Source organism: Macrotis lagotis, chromosome X (genome assembly GCF_037893015.1).
Source record: "Macrotis lagotis isolate mMagLag1 chromosome X, bilby.v1.9.chrom.fasta, whole genome shotgun sequence".
Classification (NCBI taxonomy): domain Eukaryota; kingdom Metazoa; phylum Chordata; class Mammalia; order Peramelemorphia; family Peramelidae; genus Macrotis; species Macrotis lagotis.
In genome coordinates this window covers 582,509,690-582,533,895 of record NC_133666.1, presented here as the reverse complement: position 1 = coordinate 582,533,895, position 24,206 = coordinate 582,509,690, and the positions used below count along the sequence as shown (strand labels likewise).

At 35.7% G+C, this 24,206-nt stretch overlaps 2 protein-coding genes across 3 annotated transcripts in view; one reads left to right on the top strand and one right to left on the bottom strand.

Moving 5' to 3' along the window:
- Window positions 1–13,747, bottom strand: part of MTBP (MDM2 binding protein) — an 82,088-nt gene extending 68,341 nt beyond the window's left edge. The window contains exons 1-8 of the mRNA XM_074201490.1: window positions 13,573–13,747; window positions 9,803–9,883; window positions 7,628–7,701; window positions 7,396–7,538; window positions 5,737–5,795; window positions 4,671–4,815; window positions 2,936–3,053; window positions 1,053–1,190 (exon numbers count right to left, since the gene is read on the bottom strand). Of these exons, the coding sequence (XP_074057591.1) occupies window positions 1,053–1,190; window positions 2,936–3,053; window positions 4,671–4,815; window positions 5,737–5,795; window positions 7,396–7,538; window positions 7,628–7,701; window positions 9,803–9,883; window positions 13,573–13,687 (873 nt within the window). The 5' untranslated portion in view covers window positions 13,688–13,747. The remainder of the gene's footprint in view (window positions 1–1,052; window positions 1,191–2,935; window positions 3,054–4,670; window positions 4,816–5,736; window positions 5,796–7,395; window positions 7,539–7,627; window positions 7,702–9,802; window positions 9,884–13,572) is intronic.
- A 235-nt stretch (window positions 13,748–13,982) lies between these two features.
- Window positions 13,983–24,206, top strand: part of MRPL13 (mitochondrial ribosomal protein L13) — a 47,755-nt gene continuing 37,531 nt past the window's right edge. Inside the window, exons 1-2 of one of the 2 annotated variants that reach the window (XM_074201478.1) lie at window positions 13,983–14,096; window positions 16,610–16,733. In XM_074201478.1, coding sequence (XP_074057579.1) covers window positions 14,070–14,096; window positions 16,610–16,733 — 151 coding nt within the window. In that variant the 5' untranslated portion in view covers window positions 13,983–14,069. The remainder of the gene's footprint in view (window positions 14,097–16,609; window positions 16,734–24,206) is intronic. The other variant, XM_074201477.1, reaches the window with a different exon arrangement.

Here is a 24,206-nt window from a genome sequence, read left to right as displayed (position 1 = left end):
TAGGCACTTTAAACAGAGACAGAATGCCACATAACGTAATGATCTGCTTATAATCAGCAAGACCAAAATTCAGATCCTGCCTCTGACAATAACTAGCTGTGTGACTCTGGACAAGTCATTTGACCCTTCTAAAAACTTATTTGTAAAATCCTAAGATAGGTAGGGTTGTGATGTTTCCTGGAGGAAAACAGAGATCCATAAAAATATACACATACACACACATATACATACCCCTACTATAAAGTATTTTTTGAATTCTTATCTTATTTTTTACTGAGGCAAGATTTAAGGCAATGGGCTTGATTAAGGAGTAACATACATTATCATCATCTGTAAATTCTTATCTACTCAAGGAATTAGCTAGATTTCACACAAGAAGAGAAGCAGTCTCTGTCAAACAAAGGATAACTAAAAAGAATCACTCTTCCCACCCTCCCTTATAAATGGATGTTAAGTGGTTTGGGCTTCACTTCACATTATAACTGAAATAGGATGTGTTATTTTTATGCAGATGTTATCTGAAAATAATTCACATTTATAAACAGTTAGTTGGCCAAAAAAAATTTCCATCAAAGAAGGAAAGCTAATTGTTCACTGAAATAAACAGGGATTGTACAGTATAGACTTATACAGGATAGGTCTTTTAGTTGCCTGGGAAAAATGAAAAGATGTCCTGGTAGTAAACACAAGTATACATTAAAGGAAGGAACCCAACTAACATTTTCCTGAATCCAAACTCTATACTCTATCCATCCACACTCGTGCACAGACACAACAATATAAAACACACAAAGATTTAGTAGATAAGCATATGGAACCTTAAATTTCATTTCAAAGTCATTCTGAAGTTTAAAAAAGGGAAATTACCTTGTTAACATTTCAATTATAATGTTATAATTTTAATTACATAGTTTTAAACCATCAAGACTAAAAACAGAACTAATTTTTGGGACATATATTAAAAATGATGAAAATAGCATCAAACAAATTTAACAAGAAAAGACAGCAGCCAACTACTATCTAGCTGAAAGCAGATCAAACACATCACTTACCTCTGGCAAAATATTTCTATCCTTTAATTTCACTGTCTCCTTGGTAGTAGAAGAAGTTGTATTTACATAAGATGTGTTACGAATTTTCGGTGAGATTCCTCTTAGACTAAATTCTGGAAACCTAACTTCAGATCCAAACTAAAAAAGAAAAAAATGTAAACATTAAAAGTTTATGTATTCTTAGGTACTAAAGGTAAAGATTCAGGCATGTCTTGTATATATAGTTGGCATTTAATATCAAATTGAATCGTTAAAATGTATAAGTACAAGATATGTGACAATTACAACTACATGTAAATGCAGTTCTAAGCACTATATGCAAAACATTTTTATAAAATTAAATGGACCTTTGAAGCAATTTATTATCTCAAGTAAATTACTATAAAATATGCAAATTTTCAACAAAAGATACTCCTACCATATCATCTTCAAATAAGTCCAGATGATATGAAATTCAATTGAAGAGCATTAATTTTTTATATTAATCCACATAGATCAGCTAGAGGATACATTCATTAGGAAATGGGCAAATTGATGTTTGTCCTTCATTCTCCAAGAAGACTGTGACATCAGCACATGAATTGGATCTGAATGAGGAGTGAGGAGTTACCAGATTCACTTTCTCCTCTAGAGTCAGCAGTCAGATATGAAATCAGGATGACTGGGGATGGCTCTGGATGTGAGGTAATCAGGGTTAAGTGACTTGTCCAAGTCACACAGCTATTAAATATCAAGTGTCTGAGGCCAGATTCAAACTCCCATCCTCCTGACTCCAAGGCCATTGCTCTATTAAGTCACCTAGCTGATGAGTAAATTAGTACTGTTAAGGAAGACAGGAGGGATGAAATGTGGAAGGTTTGAGGAGAGAAGAAATGTGACATAGCTACCATGGAGAGTGTGGAGAGGCCAAACCCTCCATCCTCTGACTTTTCTAGTAGATTGCTAGAGAAGCTTAATCATTGGATTATCCTCTCTTTTCCTTTATCTCTCACACCTTCAAAATCAAGTCTACAATACCCTTAAAAAAAACCTTCACTAGGTTCTCTCAGTCCTTAAGTTATTGTCCTAAATCTTTTCTTCCCTTTTTCAACCCAATACCTAGAAAATTTACCTACACTAGATTTCATTAGATGATGAATTTATTCAAGTGGATTATAAAGTATCCTAAAGAAACAACATTTTCAAAATATAAAACATTGGTTACTTTATTTCTGAAAAATAAAAGAAATAGAATGGTCTTCTGTCACAACACTCTTTGAGAATGAAGCTGAATGCTATACAATTATATTGACAAAGCCTAGTTCAGAAAAATGAGATGAGTTCCTCCCTCCTTTGCAAAGGTGGGGGACTACAGGTGTGGAATATAGCATATTTACAGACTCAAATGATGTTTGGGGATCTTTATCAAATTGCTCTTTTCTAAAATTTTTGTTACAAGAATGATTCACTGATTGTGAGAACAGAGAACATAAATATGGAAATGAAGATGATAGAAAAACAAAGAGATATGGGTAAAAGGCATTTTTAAAACCAACTATATGAAGATCCATGTCAAATAGTATTATTATAGGTAATATACTTTGAATATAAGATTCCCTTGGAAATTCAAATAATATAACTCTTTAGACAGGATCTAGGATGGACTAACTTTATATACATGCCACTATCTTATGAGGCATTCTGTCTCCAGTATGGAATAAACATTTTAATAAGTCTTGGTAAAGTTGAATTTTGCTAACATAGACAAGAATCGCATCAGTTGAGTGGATATTGTACCTTTGGAAAGGGTGCCAAAATTAATGAGATCGCACCCATTGAAATATTTTTTACATAAATACAATAGTGAAAATATAGAATTAAAAATTCAGACAATTGTCATTTACCTTTCTCTCCCATATCTGAATCTTCCCTCTCCAAATTTCTTTGGAGTCGATTACATTTTTTATATTATCTAAGGACACAATATCAGCTGAGAGATATGCTGCAATTTTCTGGCAACTTCTACAAAAATAAAAAAAAAATTAATGCAACTGAATTCTGGGATTTTAATAATGTGAAAGAAGTAGAGGCAGACTCTAAAAGTTAGAAGAATAACAAGTTCTTCACCCACAGAACACTAGTAGCAACACATACAATCTGGATTATTAGTTGAACTTAAAAAATACTCACTTGCAACTTCCATATCAAAAGTTTGTTCTATATAGATCCCAAATTCCTTGAACATCCAAATATTTTGGCACCATTTCTTCACCACCTTACACCTTGTTATCAATCTAGTTAAATATTCTCTTCAATTAAAATATCCTCAGTACCTTCAATCAATAGTCAGATGGCATGATGTGAAGGTGCTTGACCATTCCGGTTATCCACTTAAAAAAATGTTATCTTGTTAACAATGTCAACTCTAAATTATGACATCCAGAATTGAACACAAAAACAGAGTACAATGGTCCTATAACTTCCCTTACTTTGTTTAGAAAACTTTCTAAATTCACGCTAAGTTCCCATTAGCTTTTTGGCTGCAACGTTATTCTTTGGCAATTTAACTCAACTTGCAGTACACTAAAATTGTCATATCTTTTTTTCAAATGAATTATTGTCTCACTATCTTATCATATATTTACAAAGTTAATTTTTGGAACCCAAATGCAAATTTTTACATTTATTCCATTAAATTTTACCCAATTAGATTTAGCTTCATGGTCTGGTCTATTGTGATCTTTTGGGATTCTGACTATGATCTCATGCATTAGCAATCACTCCTAGTTTTGTGATAACTACATATCTGACTTACACTTTTGTCTAGCATATTGATAAAAAAGTGATTCCTTAATAACTACTCTCTGGGTTGGGCCATTTAACCAGTTCTAAAATCCACCTCACCAAACTATCACTTAGACTAAATAAAAGCTCATATTTACAGTGCTTTAAGGTTTCCAAAGCATTCCAGAACTATTCACTAAATCCATCCTTACAACTTTAAGAAATAGGTGGCTAAAATCTAAGTAAATAGTATCTACAGTATTCCCCCCGACAAATTTATTAACCTGGTAAAAAGAGGAAAATGTGACTTGTCTGGCATATGTTCCTGATGAAGCTATGATAGGTCTTTGATCATAGCCTCCTTTTGCTGATATTCAATAATAATGATAATGATACATGATTTGCCAGCAATCAAAGTTAAGCTCACTGGCCTATGTTTTGTTTTTTTAGGAGTTTGGGGTTTTTTTTTGTTATATCTACATCTCAGTTATCCCTGTCACTGACTCATCATTTCAGTCTTCTTTCAAACTCAAAATGTGTTCTAAGTTACAATTATGATTCAGAGAATGTCTTAATTTTCAAGAACATAGAAAAAAAAGAACACATTTTTTAAAAATTTAATGTTACAATTTCATTAGTTTAGAGATTTTGTAGAATGGAAACTTCTTCCACAATGCACATTAGCAACTTTTCTGAAAATTAAATTAAAATTAAATTAAAAATGACAGGGATACTGAAGTAAAGTAAGTGACTTATTCATAGTCATTTGACAAGTGTGTCAGAGGCAGAACTTGTAACACAGATGGAAACATTTTAAAGTGAACAAATTTTCAAAATTAACTAAACAGAACTTACCCCTTACAATTATTTGCAGCTATAGTAATCTTTGCTGAATGCCACTCCCTCAAGTGCTTCAATGCACCAATAACAGGTAAACAGTCTTTCAATTTTGAAGAATCTTGTTCAAAGGGTTGTAGTATTATGTCTATCACTGCTCTACCTGAAAAAAGAAAAAGTCATCTTATATAAAGTTCTTTGAAACATTAAAATTTATATATGTGGACCAGTGTTACATATTGAGAAAAAACTTGTACCGATTTTTTCTTTTCCTTTTTTTAATCTAAAATTAAAAAATTATTATAAAATCTTAATATGTAATTTTATATTTATTTTTATAATACTAATTCAACAAATCTAGAGTAAACACACTCACCATAGACTGTAGCAAAACAAACAGAGAGCAAAATTGGACAATAGAAAATTGTTTACTGAGGGCAGAAAAAAACAAAATGGAACAGTCTACTGAAAAAAGTTCTTAACTTGCCAAGATGAGAGTTTGGATTTTGCTACTTATTCATAAATATGTTAACTAAATGTAATTAACTGAACTTTATGAATCTATATTTCATTTATTTTATTTATTTTGTCAAGACAATTTTAAAATCTCTCTCCCCGTCCATACAGACCTCACTTTCTCACCTTCAACAACTAAAATTTGGTAAAGAACTTTCTAAGTAGCACTGTAGATTTAGTGTCTTCTATGTAATGTTGACTTTTATAGCTGCCAGGTACTATCAATTATAGTAAATCAGATGGCATAATGGAAAAAAGAAATATTAGCATTTCTCTACAACTATTCCACTTAAATGGAAAGAGACCAAAATAGGGATTCAGTATTCTTCTTTTATGTCTAATCTCATTTTTATCTAATTGCATGAAAAGAATTCACTCTTTGACAAATTTTGTAAACTGGTCTTTGAAATTTTATATAATGTAGTTACTATGAGGTCAAAATCCATAATTGAGGTTAAAGGTAGCACATCAGCACCTCAGGATGAAGCCTGAATTTAACAACTGTCCACAGAAATTATAAATTCAATTGAAATTCACTAGAACTCAGATATCAAAAATGAAAAATTACCAGGAGGAGGGAGCTTGTCCGATAACTGATGCAAATTTTCTGCAGCTTCTTCAAACAGACTAAAATTAAAAATTTACGTTAGAAAAACATAAACACACACATGATCTTCAATAGAAAGGGATTTGGAGAAGATCTAATAATAAATTTTCTGACTATGAAGGTATATAATTGTCACGGTTTATTTAGTAAGGTTAATTAACCATTTTTTCCTGAAGCCCTAAAAAGAGCAATGTTTAATCAATCACAGATGGTTAAGTAGTGTAGTCCTATCTGAAAAATATAATAACCTCTTATGAGTCCTTCTAAAATTTGTCCTTTTAATTAAGTTTTGCTTATAATGAATGTTATAACAAATGAAGAGATTTTAAACTCCATTGTGATATCATTATTTATTGAATTTGACTACATAAAGACTAGTTTTCTGTTAATCAAATAATAGGCTCCCTCTTATGGAGGAAATTAAATATGTCTTTCCTTTTCCTTTCATATAATCTCTATTTTTCTACTAACACAGGAAGAAGAAAAAGAAAATATCAAACAATACAACCTCTATTTCACTATGTACACATAAAAGAAAAGATAAATTTTAAAGTTTATACTTTTATGTAGAAATGTTCATCTAGTTAGAATAAAATGAAATGTTACAGAAGGAAAAACACCAAGACTGTCCCTAAGTCAGATCCACTGAAAGGGAAATTATTAATGGGGCTTAGAACCTGAGTAAAATTAGATATGCTAGCATAATTTCTTTTTTAAAAAACTTACTTATTTTGAATTTTACAATTTTTTCCCTAATCTTGCTTCTCTCCCCCCACCCCTCATAATTTTCAACTACATAATATTTCATAGTTCAAAGCAAGAAAATTAAGAACATTGTTTCACATACTGATTGCTACAAAATTGAGTAGAAGCTCATTTAAAAACAATATATAATAAGGCTCAAGAAATCTTAGGTATCAAGTCACTAATGGGCAATAGTAGCACCTAATATTTCTGGCATTATCTATATATGTGTTATTAATTCTATATCTTCATGTTAGAATGATCATAATAACTTGAAAAGTAGTTAAAAGCATGGAAAATATGATTCAGTGTGAGAAGCAGTGGTAGAGGAGAACCATTTTATGGGAATAGATGGTGGGTGGAATGAGGGTCCTCACTCACTGTCATCATCATGTACATCTAGCACAGACTTCAAGGACAGGGAAAAGGGCCAGAATAAGGCTCCCATGATACTATATACAGTTTAGTAAGCTTCTTGGTCAGATGTGTTCAATAATATCTTTCAAGTTTTTTCAGAAGATTCTTTTAAAAGGTGAATACTAATATCCAACAGAAAAAGGTGGTATGATATATTTTTAATCTTAAAAGCTAAAATAAAAATTCATCTTGCTCTGAGATAGGAAACAATTCATTATGGCATCTCACATAGACTTTATCCAGTTTAAGTGTCACGTCCATTAAAATCACTTAAATTTTTACCAGATCTCTTATTCAGAGGATTACATATTTCCAGCTAGAAGTAATCTCAGGAATTATCAATTCAGAATTTTACAGATGAGGAAACTTGCCCAAGCAACCAACCAAAGTTGTAGATTAATACTATTAAATCATTATCTGACTTTGATTTGTAATATTTTTAAAAGGATGCACACATACTCAGTCAGGGACAACGATTCCCTGCTATTATTATCTTCTTCCTCCAAACGATGAACAGCATTCAGACATTCTTCAATATCTGTTTGGAGACTGTCCTCTTTTTGCGTATCAAAATGTATTTCTTCCCAATCAGAGCTGCAAAACTAAAAAAAAAAGGCATACATTAATAAATGCAACACTTATTAAGCAAAACATTCAAAGATAATTGAAGCATATTTTCCCTTTGAATTACCTGATAAAATCCACATATTGCTTGAACTGCAAAGAACCACTTCTTGGGACCGGGAACACCAACCACTGAACAAGCTTAAAAATAAAACATTCATTTACAACAACATTAAATCTTTAAAATTTATGACAAATTTAAGTCAATAAATGTGAAGTACCTATTAAAAACTGATTCTCAATAGGAAGTATTTGCCAAGCATTGTACTAAAGGCTGGAAATAAAAAAAAAACCAGGCAAAGGATAGCCCCTCCTTCAACAAGCTCACAATAAGTTATACACAGGATAAATAGGTGAACCACTAAGGCAGTTACATACAGCCCACAGTCATATAAGACCCATAAAAATCATTTGGTCTGGCCCTGCCATGGCATCTGCAGACAGAATTCAAAATTCAATCTAGAAGTTTTATAGGGGGTGAATTAATTAAATGTTTGATGGAATAAAGCAGGTTAATTTTTAAGCTGATAATTTTGCATGGCCTAAGAATGATGTTATAAATATTCAAATGGCCCTTGGCAAAAAAAAAATGTTCCTCATTCCTGGATTAAGGGAAGAAGCTGCAATTAAAGGCAGTTAGGCAGGGTAGTGGAAAAAGTACTGGACCTCAAGTCAGGAGGTGCTGAATTCAGCTCTGGCCTCAGACATTTAATGTGTGACCCTGGGCAAGTCACTTGACTCCAATTGCCCCCCCCCCCCCCGAAAAAGATGGAAGAACCATAATTAAGAGAATTGGGGAAGAGAGAGAGCTAGGTGGCCTAATAGACAGAGCACAGGTCTGGAGCCAGGAGTTCAAATTCAGCCTCAGACACTTAGTAATTGCCTAGCTGTGTGACCTTGGGCAAGTCACTTAGCCCAATGCCTTAGAAATAAATTTAAAAAAAGAAGAGTTGGGGAAGGCTTTTGATTCTGTAGAAGACAGAATTACAGTTAGTACTTAAAGGAATCCAAGAAGTTTAGGGGGGGTTTAGTAAAGGAGAAAAGAAGCATTTCAGGCCTGGGGAAACAGCAAAAGAGGAAATTCAAAGCTGAGATATAGTCTTGTGGATGGAAGAGTCAGGAAGTCAACTGTTATTGTTGTCATGACTTGCAAACTAATTGGATTTAAGTGAGGGAGCATTACAAAGTCACCAGCCTCACTTACTCCTCTAAGCTATCTTGTCCAGTGATAAGATATAAATCAAAACAAGTGGAAATGTCTGAAGTGGAGAGGAAAACCTTGCTCTTTTAAGCTAGGGTCTTACCCAGGTCAGTATCACTAAGTCAAAGGGTACAAAGAGGTGGTACAAAGTTTAAGAAAACTGGAAAAGTAAGGAGTTATGAAAAGTTTTCAATAGCAGCAATCTATAATTGATCCTAGAGGTGATAGACAGCCACTTGAATTTATTGAAGGGGGTGGAGATAGGGAGGGAAACAGATCAGATTTCTGAAGCTAAATGAAGAATTTTATAGTCTTGGACAAGTCACTTTCCCTCTTGGTGCTTCAGTTTCTTCATTTTTTATAATGATGGAGTTAGAATGGATAATTTCTAAGATCCTCCAGCTCAAAAGTTCTATGCCTCTATATATACAAAAATAGTTGAAGATGAAACTGGGAATATAGGCCACAGCTCTGAATAAAAGTATATAACCTCATAAATTAGAACTTTGAAATATCACAGTATAAAACTATCAATTAACTATAAAGAAAGCAAACCAAATTTTTTTCATTCATAATGCGTATTTGTTTCAGATCATCATGATACACTAACTTGAAACTTGTAGTTAGGTGGTAACTAATGCAGCTTTAGAAGACTGATGAGAATGAAAATCAAATGATAAGAAAAAAAGCAGATGGTGAGAAAATGGTGACAGTAAAAAGACACTGGGAAGAGATCTCTATTACTACTACATTCAATAAAGGTAATACCCTTATCTCTGCCACACTTCCCTTTTCATTTAGACCTTTGAAAGATATTGAGCAAAAAAAAAAAAAAAAAAAATCACATAAAATGAAAAAGAGGTCTAGTTATATCCTGCCAAACAGGAATTTTGAAAGCAAGAGGTGTGCCTCACCTTTTTTATTCCCCACCACTGCATCTGGAACACTTCTCTGCATATAGAAATTATCAACCAAATATTTGTGGAATGAATTTCTACTATCAGTGACTTATAATAGGATGGGGATTTCTCCTCTACTTACCAGGGAAGGTACTATCTTCTGCATTCATGGAGGCACTAATGCTTCTTTTAACATAATGATAAACATTTGCAGCTGTTAATCCTGTAACAAAGAATGAACATTGATAAAGCTGGTTATGTAACTTTGGTATCAAATACAATAGGCCTCAAACATTTTCAGATCACAGAAAGAAAAAATATCTCAAAGCCAGTCACTTAAAATATGGAAAAGGAAGATTTGTTTAGTGACTTCAGGTCTTATCAGCTGACATCTATCATTACCTTCCATACACAACTACATATTGAACTTTCCTGAGAACCAAGAATTAATAGAATAAAGGAGTCTCACAATATCATTTTACTTTCTAAAGGCTCCCCTTCACAATTCTGTTAAGATAAGCAGATCAAGTATAAAAATCCCCCTCATAATCATGAAGAAACCAGCTCAAACAGATTAAGTTTCGTGCAAACCAGTCAACATGGCTTTTACATATTATAGCGCAGGCTACAATCCAGGTCTTCTAACTTCAAATACAATATTCATTCCATTTTACAGTAGAATGTAATTTTCTTGATATCAGAATGGGGACGTGTGGTCTATGTATCCTCCGTGCCTAATATGATGTGTGGCATACAGAAGATGCTTAATAAATGCTTGCTAAATGAATGACACATATTGCCTTGACCCTGTAATCAATATAATAACATATACAGTGCTTTAAGATTGCATAAACACTTTATAAATATTATCATATGGCTAATTGTTTCAGCTGGATCTGAACTCAGGTCTTCCTACCTCAAGGTCCAGTGTTACTAATCTATTGCACCACCTATCTACCCATCAGGCAATAGAAGATGAGATTGGAAATGACTTAATTGTTCAGAGACTAACATTCCATTTTATCCTAGATAAAATGCCCTATGTCACCAGGTTTCAGCTTCTTAATTTCTGAAAATCTGCAAATGTTTGACATTCTAGGCTAAGAGAACTGCAAATAATTAATGCTCTGAAACTGCCATATGCATTCAAATTTGCAATATCCAAGTTTTAACTATGTAAAACATGGTAATTATTTCTAGTCCAATGTAAATATTCAGTAGAATTTGGAATAACTTGATCTCTTTATTAGTGAATTAATTATTAATATCAATTGGGATGCAGCTGCAAAAAGAAAGTCACTAATTCAAAGGAGCTCAATTTAGGGGAAACAACATATAAATAACTAGAGATATTCAAAATATATTCAGAGGATATTTTAGAAAGGGAGGTCCTACAATCCCAAGGAAGTTTGGGCAAGTCACTTTAAGTCTTGATCTCAGTTTCCTCATCTATTAAAAAATTAGGAAACAAAGGGTTAGGCAGGTTGGCCTGCCTTAGATAGTTCTTAGATGTTATTTTTTTGTCTCATGGACTTTTTTGGCAATATGGTGAAGCCTATGGACAACTTAGAATGATATTTTTAAATAAATGGAAAGGTTAAACTTTTTAGAAGTTGGTGAAAATACAGACATAACCCCCCCCATCCCATCCAAATTCCCAGAGCTCTTGAAATCTGTCCACAAGTAATTCCAAGCTTTGAGAGCTCTTGGTCTAGATTATTTCTAAAAAGCTCTTTCTAATAGAAATGACACAATTCCTAACCTTCTGAATGACTGAATGACCTAATGTACAGGAGGAACAATGACTTGATTCTTGAGACTTGGGGATGGAGCTCAGGTCCAGGCTGAAAACAAAATATTTCACAGAAACAACTCACTGCTCCCTCAACAATGCATTTTTCCCTTTTGTCATCTCTGTCAATGATTTGTAAAAGTTAGAATCTCAGATTAACTTTTCTCAAGTTTTAGACTTAGAGAATTTTTTCAAATGGTTTTTGCTAGCTTGAGTTTCTTCACACTTTTGCCCCTTTATCTATTGGAAAATCACTCCTAAAAATTATATATCTGAGCCTTCCATATAACTTAAATCTTATATATTTATATCAGTTTCTCATATATCTTGGATATAAAACCTTTCTTGGAAAAATTCATTGTAAAAATTTCCCCCCAGCTAGGTTTCCCTTCTAACTTTTATTACATTAGATTTGTTTGGGCAAATTTTTTTTTTAATCTATGTCATCAAAACTGTCTATGTTTTGACTAATATGGAAATATATTAAACATGATTAGACATGTATTGCTTACTGCCATGGGGAGGGGGAGAAAGGAGGATAGTAGAAAAATTTATAACTGAAATATATGCAAAAGGATGAATGTTGAAAATTTTCTTTGTGAGATCATTAAAAACCGGGACAAATCCCACATGTTCAAAATTATTTATAACAGCTCTTTTTTTGTAATGGCAAAGAGTTAGAAATTGAGGGGATGCTTATCAATTGGGGAATGGCTGAACTGTTCTGTAAGAAATCATAGGTATAGGGGGCTGTAATTATCTAGCTGTGTGGCCTTAGGGAAGCCACTTAATCTCATTGCCTTGCAAAAAACTAAAAAAAAAAATCATAGGCATAGCAGAACTTCAGAGAAACTTGAAAAACTTGCATGAACTGAAAGTGCTTCTAGGGAGCAAAAGCAGAACACTGTACACATTTCCAGGAACATTATATGATGATTAAATAGGATGGACGAATCTCCTCTCAGCATTTCAATGTTAAAGGATAATCCTGAGAAACCTGTTATGGAAAATGCCATCCACATCCAGAGGAAAAAACTATGGAATATGAATGCATAGCACTTTTTAATTCTTATTTTATGTTTTTCCTTTTTTTCTCATGTTTCCCCCCCTTAGTTCTAATTTCACTTTCCCCATGACTAATATGGAAATATGTTAAGTAGATCGTACATGTACAACTTTTACCAGATTGTTTGCCATCATGGGAGGGAAAGGAAGGTGATAGAAAATTGTGGAATTCATAAATTTTCAAATGGATAAATGTTGAAAACTACCTTTCATGTAACTGGAAAAAATAAAATAAAATAATAAAGAAAAGCCTCTTTGCAGTAATTGGATAAAATCAAATGAAATAAAACAAAATAAAAAACATTTATCCCATTAAAAAATCGTCCACGTTTATGATGTGAAAACAATGGATGAGTGACAAGCCTAGACTCGAGAGATTCCTATCCGGACCACTCAATAAGAGTAGGAAGGGGGCAAACTGTGGTATATATATGTCATGGAACACTGTTGTTCTATTGGAAACCGGGAGGGATGGGAATTCAGGGAAGCCTGGAGGGATTTGCTTGAACCAGGGCTGAGTGAGATGAGCAGAACCAGAAAAACCCTAACAGCAACATGGGGGCCATGATCAACCTTGATGGATTCGCTCATTTCATCAGTGCAGCAATCAGGGAAAATTTTGGGCTGTCTGCAATGGAGAATACCATCTGTAGCCAGAGAAAGAACTGTGGAGTTTGAACAAAGACCAAGGACTATTAACTTTAATTTAGAAAAAAAAAAACCCTGATATCTTATTGTCTGATCTTGCTATCTCTTATACTTCATGCTTCTTCCTTAAGAATATGATTTCTATCTCATCACATTCAATTTGGATCAATGTATATACCATGGAAACAATGTAAAGACCGGCAAATTGCCTTCTGTGGGGAGTGGGGGGGGGGGGGAAGTGAGATGGGGGGGGGAATTGTAAAACTCAAAATTAAAAAAAATCAAATTAATGAAAAAAAAAGAGTAGGAAAGGGCCTCCTCCTCCCAACTCGAGAACTTCCCAGCCAAGGAAAAAGGCGCCACTCGGACCCGGGTCGCTGACATTCCCGCCCACCCCACTGAATTACCTGGAGGAAGCTCGGGGCCATCCGACACTGAGGCCGCGGGCCGCTCCCCCGGCTCCCGGGCGGCCGCCTCTGCCCGTCTCTCCCCCCAGGTCAACAGGAGCAAATACCTGTCCATTGCATTGCACAAGAGAAGTGGCCTCAGCTAGAGCCGCTAGGCCGATCCGAAAGCCCCGCGCTTCCGTGACGCACTTCCGTTTCCTGTCCGGCTCTCCTCCCCCTCCCCCTCCAGGGAGGCGGAAGTGGCCCGGGATTGGTTCCATAGAAGAAAGAGGAGGAGGTGGAGGGGCGGGGTGTGGCGTGTTTCTAGAGTTCCGCCTTCTTTTGCCGCCTGCCCCGGGCCTCCTCCCCGGAAGAGCAGGGCGCAGGCGCGCCGCGGGGAACGATTCTTCGGCGGAACGTGTTTCCTGCGGAGCCTGCGCAGCGGCGCCACCCGGCCTGCACCCCGGGGCGGACCGTACTGGAGTTCCCCGGAGCCGCCCCGGCTCGCAGCGCCCGCCATGTCGAGTTTCTCCAGAGCGCAACAGGTAAGGAAGGAGCCCGAGGGGAGTGGGCCGGGGCTTCCCTCCACCCTCTTACACCGACCCGAGAGAAGCCGCCCGGCGCGGGATGGACCTGGTTCGGGTGCCGCCTCCGCGTGTCACCTCGTGATGAAGCGGAGCTGCCTCTCTCCAGGACTCAGTTTCCTCATCTGTAAAACAAGAGGATTGGACTAAATGACCGGCTCACATTGGCTTCTCCTCGTCTTCTGCAGCCTCCCAAAGGGAAGGCTGGCCAAATGCAGGGGTTCGCGGCCTTTTTATTTATTTATTTTTTTTTTGTAAAGCGAATCGCCTTTGGCAGCCTGGTAAAATCAGTGACCATTTCTCAGAAGGATGTCTTTAGATGCATATGGGATAAAGTACTCAGGACTACTAGGATTGAAATAAAATTATAAAAATGTGTGTGTTTTTAAGACCAGAATGAGCACTCTAACTGCTTTGACAGTTCTACATCTTTTCTGGTTTTTCTTCCCTTCCCCTCTCCAGCCTCTTCTCATCTTTCTTTCATTTTTTTTTTTAGGTTTTTGCAAGGCAAATGGGGTTAAGTGGGTTAAGCCACACAGCTAGGTAATTATTAAGTGTCTGAGGTCGGATTTGAACTCAGGATCTCCTGACTCCAGGACCAGTGCTCTATCCACTGCACCACCTAGCCGCCCCAAAAAGTTTTTAAAGATTTAAAAAAAAAGTAACAAGACAGGCACTAGACTGAAGAGAGATTAGAGAAGACTTCTTTTTATTTTATTTTATTTTTTTGCAAGGCAGTGGGGTTAAGTGGCTTGCCCAAGGTCACACAGCTACGTAATTATTAGTGCTCTATCCACTGTGCCACCTAGTTGCCCCTCATCTTTGTTTCTAAACAGATCTGGCTAATCATACAGCTTTTCTGGCTGAGATGAGGCTGGAGAAATGAAATTGCCATTTTGGTGCCATCTCTCCTGGATCATTGCTATATTTTTTTTTAGGTTTTTTTTTTTTTTTGCAAGGCAAAAGGGGTTGAGTGGCTTGCCCAAGGCCACACAGCTAGGTAATTACTAAGTGTCTGAGATCGGATTTGAACCCAGGTACTCCTGACTCCAAAGCCAGTGCTTTATCCACTATGCCACCTAGCTGCCCCCTGATCATTACTATATTTTACATTTATCTAATACTTTTACAAGTTAAAATATTTTTCTACAAATATATCTGAAATGATGTTGATAACCCAAATTTCCACCCCCATTCTTTTATTTTAAGTTAGTTTCCTTTTTTTTTTACAGATGAGGAAAGTAAAACTCAGAACTTCTTTTACCTGTCCCTAAGTCATGTGAAATTATGTCTCATTTAAATATATGTAGATGAGGATTGGTAGAGCCAGGACACAAATCCAAGGCTTCTGACTCCAAATCTAATATTATTTCCACTAATAGCCTCTCTTTGTATATTATTTTGAGCTATACCGTGTGCATCATCCCTTATAGATTTCTCAACAAACAAAATTATGTGGAAACCCAAAGAATAACTACTTGGTATTCAAAGTCTTTCATAAGTTAGCCTCCTCCTACAGCTGGGTGGTGCAGTGATAGCATACCAGCCCTGGAGCCATGAGGACATGAGGACCCAAATTCAAATCTGGCTTTGAACATAACCCTGATTGCTTCCCATCCAGTACTATTTCCAGTCATCCTTATTCATATTTGGTCACTGGGCTCAGATGGCTCCAGAGGAGAATGTGAGGCTGGGGACTTGGGCCAGCATTCCCTCATTCAAATTCAATTCACATTCTTGTCAATGCATAACCTTCCTATTGTCATGTCCTTTGAGAGCCAAGGACAAACATCATCATCATCATCATCTCTACTCTGTCTGGTGACACCTTACATCTCTCTGCTTTCCATTTTTTCTGACTGTACCTGAATTGCTCTCCTTGCCCCACTGGGACTACTGACCTTAGCTTCAATTCAACCCCAACTGAAATCCCACCTTCTTCAGAGACCCTTCCCAGATCCTCTAATTCTAAGGTCTTATGTAAATTATTCATTAATTCATTTTTTTCTGTTCATAGCTTCCCTTTTATATATTTGTTTGGATAATGTCTCCCCTGTTTGATTATAAGCACAATAAGGCAGGGACTGTCTTTTGCCTCATTTTTTATCCTTACTTTAGCATGGTATCTGATAGATAGTAGGTATTTAATAAATATTTATTGAATTAAATTGACTGTTACCCTGAAGTAAGAGATTTAATCACTGAAAAAACTTATTTTCAGTAATATTCTTCAGCTTTTCAATTATATTAGCTCTTTCTACAACTATTAAGTACAAATACCAATAGGTCTCATTTATGTAACTCATTGTTATATCTGAGAAGACTAAACTGAACAGAAAATGACTTTACTAAGCCTATAGATAAATTGTAAACTACTACTGACCCTGAGGTTCTTTTCATGATATTTCTAACTTGATGATAAATTAGCTGATTTTTATTTTTCTTTCAATGAAAATTTTGATTTTCTTTCCTAGCAATGGGCTACTTTTGGCCGAGTATGGTATCTCTTAGATGGAAAAATGCAACCTCCGGGCAAGCTTGCAGCAATAGCATCAGTCAGACTTCAAGGGCTACATAAACCTGTATACCACCAATTGAGTAAGTATTTGTAGAACCACGAGTAACTTATGGCTAGAGTTCTTGACCAAATTGTTGAAAGTAGTTTCTAAGTTGCTTTGTGCATGCAGCCTCAGAACTTTTTCTTGCCCTGCTTTTCCTGAGGATCCAGTTCTTTTCTATCTGCTTTCTTCTTTTCTTTCGATCACCACTGCATGTTCTTTAATTTCTGAAGTTTGAAGTTCCCCAAAGGTCTCTCTCCTGACTCTCCCTCCCCTTTACTGTCCTGTCAGTCTCATTCACTTACTAGTATTTACCCACTAAATGTATTCAGAGAATCCCAGGTTTTGAGCTTCCAGCCTGGCTTCCTAAACTTGAGCCTCAAATACCCATTACAGCCCTGCAAAGTGGTTAAGTCATTGGATTTGAAATCTGAAAGCTTGAGTTTGAAGCATCTACTTTTTGTTTATCTATAGGATGTTGGATATGTTGTTTAAGTGATGGTGTCCAAGTAGCCAGTGGGTGATGTCTCTTTTAGCTCTAGATGACCAGCAGTAAACATCAGTTAGGCAGGCTCTGCCCTAAGTAATGGGCTTGCCCTGCTCTCAAGGAACTGGCAGTCTAATGAGATGGCATGTAATTTTCCAGCCTTCATTCTATCTTCTTCAGTCTAAGCAAACTGAATCGTATTCTCTCCCTTTATTGTTCTGGTCTCTTCTACATCTTCTCTAGTTTTGATATCTCTGGCTTAGAATGGTTATATTCTCTCCTGTTGAAGTTTCTTTGAGGCCTGACTTAGGTACTTCTTCCCCATTATGCCTTCCCTAATTTCCTTTCTCTTCATATGTGTCTCTTTCCTAGTCCCCCATATCCCTATTAAAACTTCTTTCTTCCTTGAATCAAATTACTCACTTTACCTATGCCTGCCTTTTGTAATGTCCCTTTATATCAGAAGTATTTGTGTATATACCACCTCAACCCCTGTTCCATCGTAGTGTGTTGAAGAATGAACGCTGCTTTTAGAGTTAAAGGAACTGATTGGAATCCCAGATCTGCCCCTTTAGTGTCTGTGAGACCTTGGACAAGTCACTTATTATCTCTGAGTTTGCAGTTTAGGAACAAAGTTATTTCTGCCATAATAAATCAAATAAAACGGGGCAGCTTGGTTGTCACAATGAGTAGAGCACTGGCTCTGGAGTCAGGACTTGAATTCAGATCTGACCTCAGACATTTAGCTGTGTGACCCTTAACCCTGTGACACTTAACCTTGATTGCCTCCAAAATAAAACATAACAAATAAATCAACACTAATTTTTGAAATTATCTGTAATAAAAATCTATCAGTTATATAGGATTGCATTTTTATACAACTCATCATATCCATTCACCCAAGTCTTTCAGTAGTCGTTTGATGACCACTTATTAGATTGTTAAATAGGATCCATTCTTGGGAAGTCTTGGATAGACTGTCCTCTGGTTCTCTTTCTAATGCTGCATTGACAATAAAAAAAAATAGCAAAACCATTTATACTGGATATATACTAGGTCATGGAAGTAACTTAGATATATTTATGTTCCACTTAATAACTTTTACCTTTCATAAAATGTTTTACAGCTCATCAAGTGTTTGCTTCTCACAATAGTCTTGTGATATAGGTGGAACATATATTTTCCTCAGAAAACAGACTGATTCAGTGACATTCACAGTCATAACTATCATGTAATAGAGCCAAAAGTAGAATTCTTGGTCTTCTGATTTCATCTAGTGTTGTGTTTTTGTTTTTTGTTTTATCCATAATTTACTGTCTTTCATGGCACTTGTTAAAACAATATTTTATTAATATTGATCACTAAATATTCTAATATTTCTGAAGAAATATTATAGCAAGTAGGTTTTTAAATGCCTACTGGTCTCTCTTCTGCATTTGTATCATTGCAAATGTGACTGCATCACTCTGAAGAAAACAATTCATTTCTTATTTACAGAATAACATCTTGGTTAGAAATGAATAAGTGAATCCTTGAGATTAGCCATAGTCAATTCTCAGTATAAGTTGTCTAGTTACCTATTGTTAGGTGTCAAAGAGCAAATGATTTAATATCTAAAAGATGATTTTTGTCACAAGTTTGCTTCACAGTATTTAAGCTAAAATTGATGGCCTATAAATTTTGGTAAAAATTTAAGTTGTGAATCATCCTATATCCACAAGGTGGCATTAGATTCCAAATTTATTACAGGTGAATCTCTAATTTATGGATTGAATTCCAAAAGTTCATTAGTAATCTAGTCTTCAGGAACTTAATATTAATTTTTGCAGTACTAATAATGTATTAACTGTTGGGTTAGGTTTCCAGGCTTAACCACTAGAGCTTATTTAAAGCATAATATTAAAAACTTTCCCTTACTAAAGCTACTCTTGTGCATATGGGTTCTTCCCCACTCCTTTTGATATCTGGACCATGTGCCTATCAGGGCCATCACTGAATTTGAGGGCATTTAGGCAATGAGAGGTTAGTCCTTTGCAATTTGATTGCTATTTTTTGCACCTAAATCTATTCTTTAAAAAATTGTCGAGGATCCCTTCTCTACTAGAATCTCAGCTCATCATCTACAGAATATACTTCCTTATTATCTTTATGCCACTCAACAGTTATTAAATGTTTATTGTGTGCCCAGTACTGTGCTCAGCCATGGGGATAGAAAGAAAAGAGCAATAGTCCCAGCCCTCAAGGAGCTTGCACTCTAATAGAATTGACAGTTTGTCTAAGTGAATGTTAGACTTGAATCCCCAGCTTGCCTCAGTGATGTGAACCTGGACATGTCAATACTCTTTCTCAGCCTCAATTAACTTTTCTGTATAATGGAATGAAAAATAGCATCTATCTTATAGCATTTCTTGACGGTCAGATGAAATAATATGAATAGCGTTTTGTAAACTTTGAGATGTTATATAAATGCTAGGTGTTACATTATCTGTTCAGTCACTATATAACTATGTTAAACTCCTTATTTTAGACCCTCATTGCCTTTCTCCTAGATTATTATAATAACCTAATTGATTTCCTTACTCCTAGATTCTCTTCCTCACTAATCCATTCTATATACCTCTTAAAAAAATAATCTTAAGACTAAAGGATGATTGAAACACTCCCTTCTTCAAAAGTAGGCTACCTATTGTCATTAGGATAAAATACTTACTCATCTTAACATTTGAGTCCTTCCACTGTTTATTTTCAACCTTTCTTTTCAGCTTTATTTTATAGTACTTCCCTTCATACTCTGCACTCTAGCCAACTGGAAGTACTAATTCTTAGATTCTACTTTCTACTTTTCTGCCTGTCTGCATTCATTCATTTAACCTTCTCTCCTTCTCCCCTACTCCTGTGTAGTGTGGGACTGGCCTCTGTATATTTATCATCAAGGCTTTTAGGCACTTTCCCTCATTATCCCTCCTTTCACTACTTCATATTTACTTTCTCAAGTATATGTATCCCAACACTTACATAAAATGTCAGCTCCTTATCTTTGATTTGTTTTTATCATTGAAACTGCAACACACTACCTTGTACTTAACAAGTTGGAACTTCACAAATGTCATTGAATTTAATTCATAACAGCAACTGGGGATAAAAATTGAGCTGTGCTTTATACAAATTTAACTTCTTAGAGGTGTTATTTTTTAAAATATTTTTTTCATTTGTTTTATTTCACCCATTTTGTTTCATATTGAAAATAATATACCATATCCACGGCCTTTGGCATTCAAAACAGACCTTTTAAGAGTACATTTAATGGGGGGGGGGCAGCTAGATGGCACAGTAAATAGAGCACTAGCCCTGGAATCAGGAGGACCTGAGTTCAAATTCGACCTCAGACACTTAAACTTTAATTTTTAATATGCCACTAACTACTTGGAGTATGGAAGACCTGAGTTCTCACCTAGACACTAGCTTCATGACCCTGGGCAAGACACTTAATCTCTCTCAGACTCAGTTTTTTCATGTACCAAGTAGGAATAATAATAATAATAATAATAATAATAATAATAATAATAATAATATTAGCAACTACATCACAGGGCTGTTGCGAGAAACTGATGAGATAACATGTAAAAGCATTTATATTGCCATATAAATTAGCTGTTATTATATATTGTCATTTCACTTTCAATGCTTAATTTTCCCTGTTTATTTTAAAAAACAAAATTAGTTCTTCTCATAAGAATTCCAGTGGACTACATAGTCTACCAAATATCACACCCCTTCTCAATTCTTCTTATAGTTTCTTGTCATTCATAAAATAATAATGTACAAAGTTAACCATTTTATTGATCCATTTTATGTTTTATACCGTAGCAGTTTCTTGATATTACCCATTCTACATCAAAACAGAGAAAAGCAGTTGAACAAAACCAACTCTCATAGACTAAAATTGGCTGTTACAGTTACCTTAAATCTGGCTGCCCTTCAGTGTAGTTTTTTTTTTTTTTACATTATTATGGTCATCATGTTGCTCTGCTCATGTTTTCTTTTGTTTATCCAAATCATCTAGGTTTCCTACAGCTCCTTACATTCTTTTATTTCCCAACAGTATTCCATTATGTTTATATATCATCAACTCTGTTCTATAATCCTCTAATTAATAGTTCATGATAAGCATTTTTCAAATGTCTACCATGGACTAGACATTGTGCTAAACACTTTACAAATATTCTCTCCTCTGATCCTCATAACACCCCCAGGAGGTGTCATTATCCCCATTTTATAGATAAGAGAACTGAGATTGACAGAGGTGAAACAGGGTCACACATCTAGTAAGTGTATAAGACTTTGAACTCAGGTCCACAATTCTTTTTTGTTACTTTCTATGCACTAACAGCAGTAAGTAGGAAGGAAAGAAATAAGATATGTAGCAAAGAGATATCATGAATCTATTACAATACCTATAGGAACAAAATCAACTAATAAGAGAAATGGAAATAAGCCAGAAGCAATAGGAACCTTAAGAGGCTTTAGCATCAAAGATCTCCTTATCTTCTTTTGGGCAGGAAAGTCAGATATAGGATCTCAGCACAAATGAGAGAACAGTTAGATGGATGCAGCTGAATGACCAAATCCAAGAAATGGATGTGATGAATGGATTAAAGCCAACCTCTAGTGAGGTTTTTAATGGCATTCCCATGTGTTGCTTTAAAAGAACTGATAGGATTTAGAATTAGGATGGAATTGAGAGATTTGTTCCAATTCTCCTTTTTTTTTAACTCTTATAGTAAACTAAAATCTAGATTCATTGGGTAGTTTAAACCACAAATAACCAGTACTCAAATTAGTCTTTTCCTTTTTATTTTATTGATATATTTGTTACATTATATTATAATCACTACCTCACATGCTTCCCTGTAGCAAAGAAATTTTATCCAAAAATATTGACAACTGTCCATACCACCTCTGCCAAGTTTTGTTCCATGTTATCAGTCCCTGGGATGATGGCATAGGAGTGAGTACTTGGTCAAAAAGGAATTTAAGAGGAACACCCTGGATTTAGTAGCTGAAATAATAGGTCATTCCTGAAAGGTAAGCTTTTGTAGAGCTAGATGGAAAGCTTCATGCATTGACTAAAATAAACCCACTGCATGAGTATAAGGCATTGGTAGTTTAATTAAGTGTTACAGTGGCATGATTTCTAAGAACTATAAAATCAACAGGAACCCCCCCCCCCCGATATAAAGGAGGGCTACAGTAGTATATGTGAAAAGGAAGTTGAGCTTGGAGTCACTGAAAAGCCAGAGAGAGAGTCCCTGAAAAAAAGCAAATGGAACCTACCCTCCTCCATCATAGTAGCAAAGTGGGAACTTACAAGGATAGAGTGTTGTACTGGATTCTAATATGGTGACAAACCATGATAGTGAAAAACCACCCTAAGGTTAAGGGGCAGGGGGGATCTTTCGGTTCACTCATCTTTTAGCCCATTTTACAGAGGAGTAAAGTGAGTCTGCAGAGTGACTTGCCCAAGATCTCTCAGGGAGTTAATTCATGGCTGAACCAGGATTTAAGACAGGAACTCCCAACTACAAATCTTGTAACTTGTAGTAAGGACAAATGGCATCAATCTGCTCATATTTTTAAGGATCCTCTGAGTGCCAGATTTTGTCCTGTACCTGGGGATACAGGTCTCCAGGAACTTCTATTGTAATGAGAACAAGCTTACTGTGTGTGTGAGACATTGTTACAAGGACTGGAAATACAAAGAAAGGTAAAACCCAGGTTAGTTATAATCTAGGATAACTCCAGAGAGAGAATCAATCCAAAGTAGTTAAAGAGCAAGTGGTGTGGAGGACACTAGGAAAGGTGGTACTTGAGCTGTATGGGGGAAGTGGGGGGGTGGGGAGCCCTCTGTGAGGCAGGAAGAAGGAGAACAGCCAGGGCAGAGAGGGAATTTGGTACTGGACTTGGATTGTCATGTGGGAGGAGAAGTAATATACAGTTAGACTGGAAAGATAGATTGGGGACAAACTTGGAAAAGCTTTAACAGTTTACATTTTATCTTAGAGGCAATAGGAAATTTCTAGAGTTGGTTGAATAGTCATTCAATTTAGAAATGATAAGATCGTTGTCGAGGAAAATTTTCTGTGGCAGCAAGCTATGGTCTAGAGTGGTAAGAGACAGAAGAATCAATTAGGAGGTCATAGCAGGAACCTGATGAGGAGTCAAGGACAGAACTAAGATGATAGTTATAGGAATAGAGAAGGGATCAGATGCAAGACATACTATTGAAGTAGAAACAAAGATTTGGCAATTGATTGGTTAAGGTGGGATAAGGAAATGAGCAATTGAGAATAACACCAAGGTTACAGACTTGAACGATTGGAAAAGTGGTGATTATCTTCAACAGAAATAGGAAACTTTGGTAGAGAGGTGGGTAGAGGGTTTGGTTTTGGACATGTTAAGTTTGAAGTGACACTGGGACATTCGATTTAAAACTGATGATCATTTATGAGGTTGATAGGAGAGTATAGAGGGAAAAGATTAAGGGGTCTAGACAGAACTTTAGGGACACCCATAGTTCATGTGCCTGATATGGATGGTGAGATGAATTTCTAGAGGAATGGTTAGACAAGTAGGAGAGAATGTCAAAAATGTCTCTTTCGAGAGATTTGTGATCACTATCTTCCAGCTATTTAAATGATTGTTGTGTGAAAATTCATTCTTTACTATGCTTGATCAGAGGTCAGAACTAAGGTTGGGAACAGAATGAATTGTTTCACTCTCTGGCAATTTCTCCAACACTGGACATGTTTGGGCATAATCTGAATAATCACTTGATGGGAGATGTTGAGAAATGATTCATGCTTCACATACAGGGAGAGGATTGAATGTCATCTGTCATCAACTAAAAAAATAGCAATCTTTTCCTCCCAAGTTTCTAATCTTTCTAGTTTCAATAACGAAAAGTAGATTTGGTGGTCTGAATTAGTTCCTGAATAACATTTGCTCTTCCTTCTGCTACCTTTATTG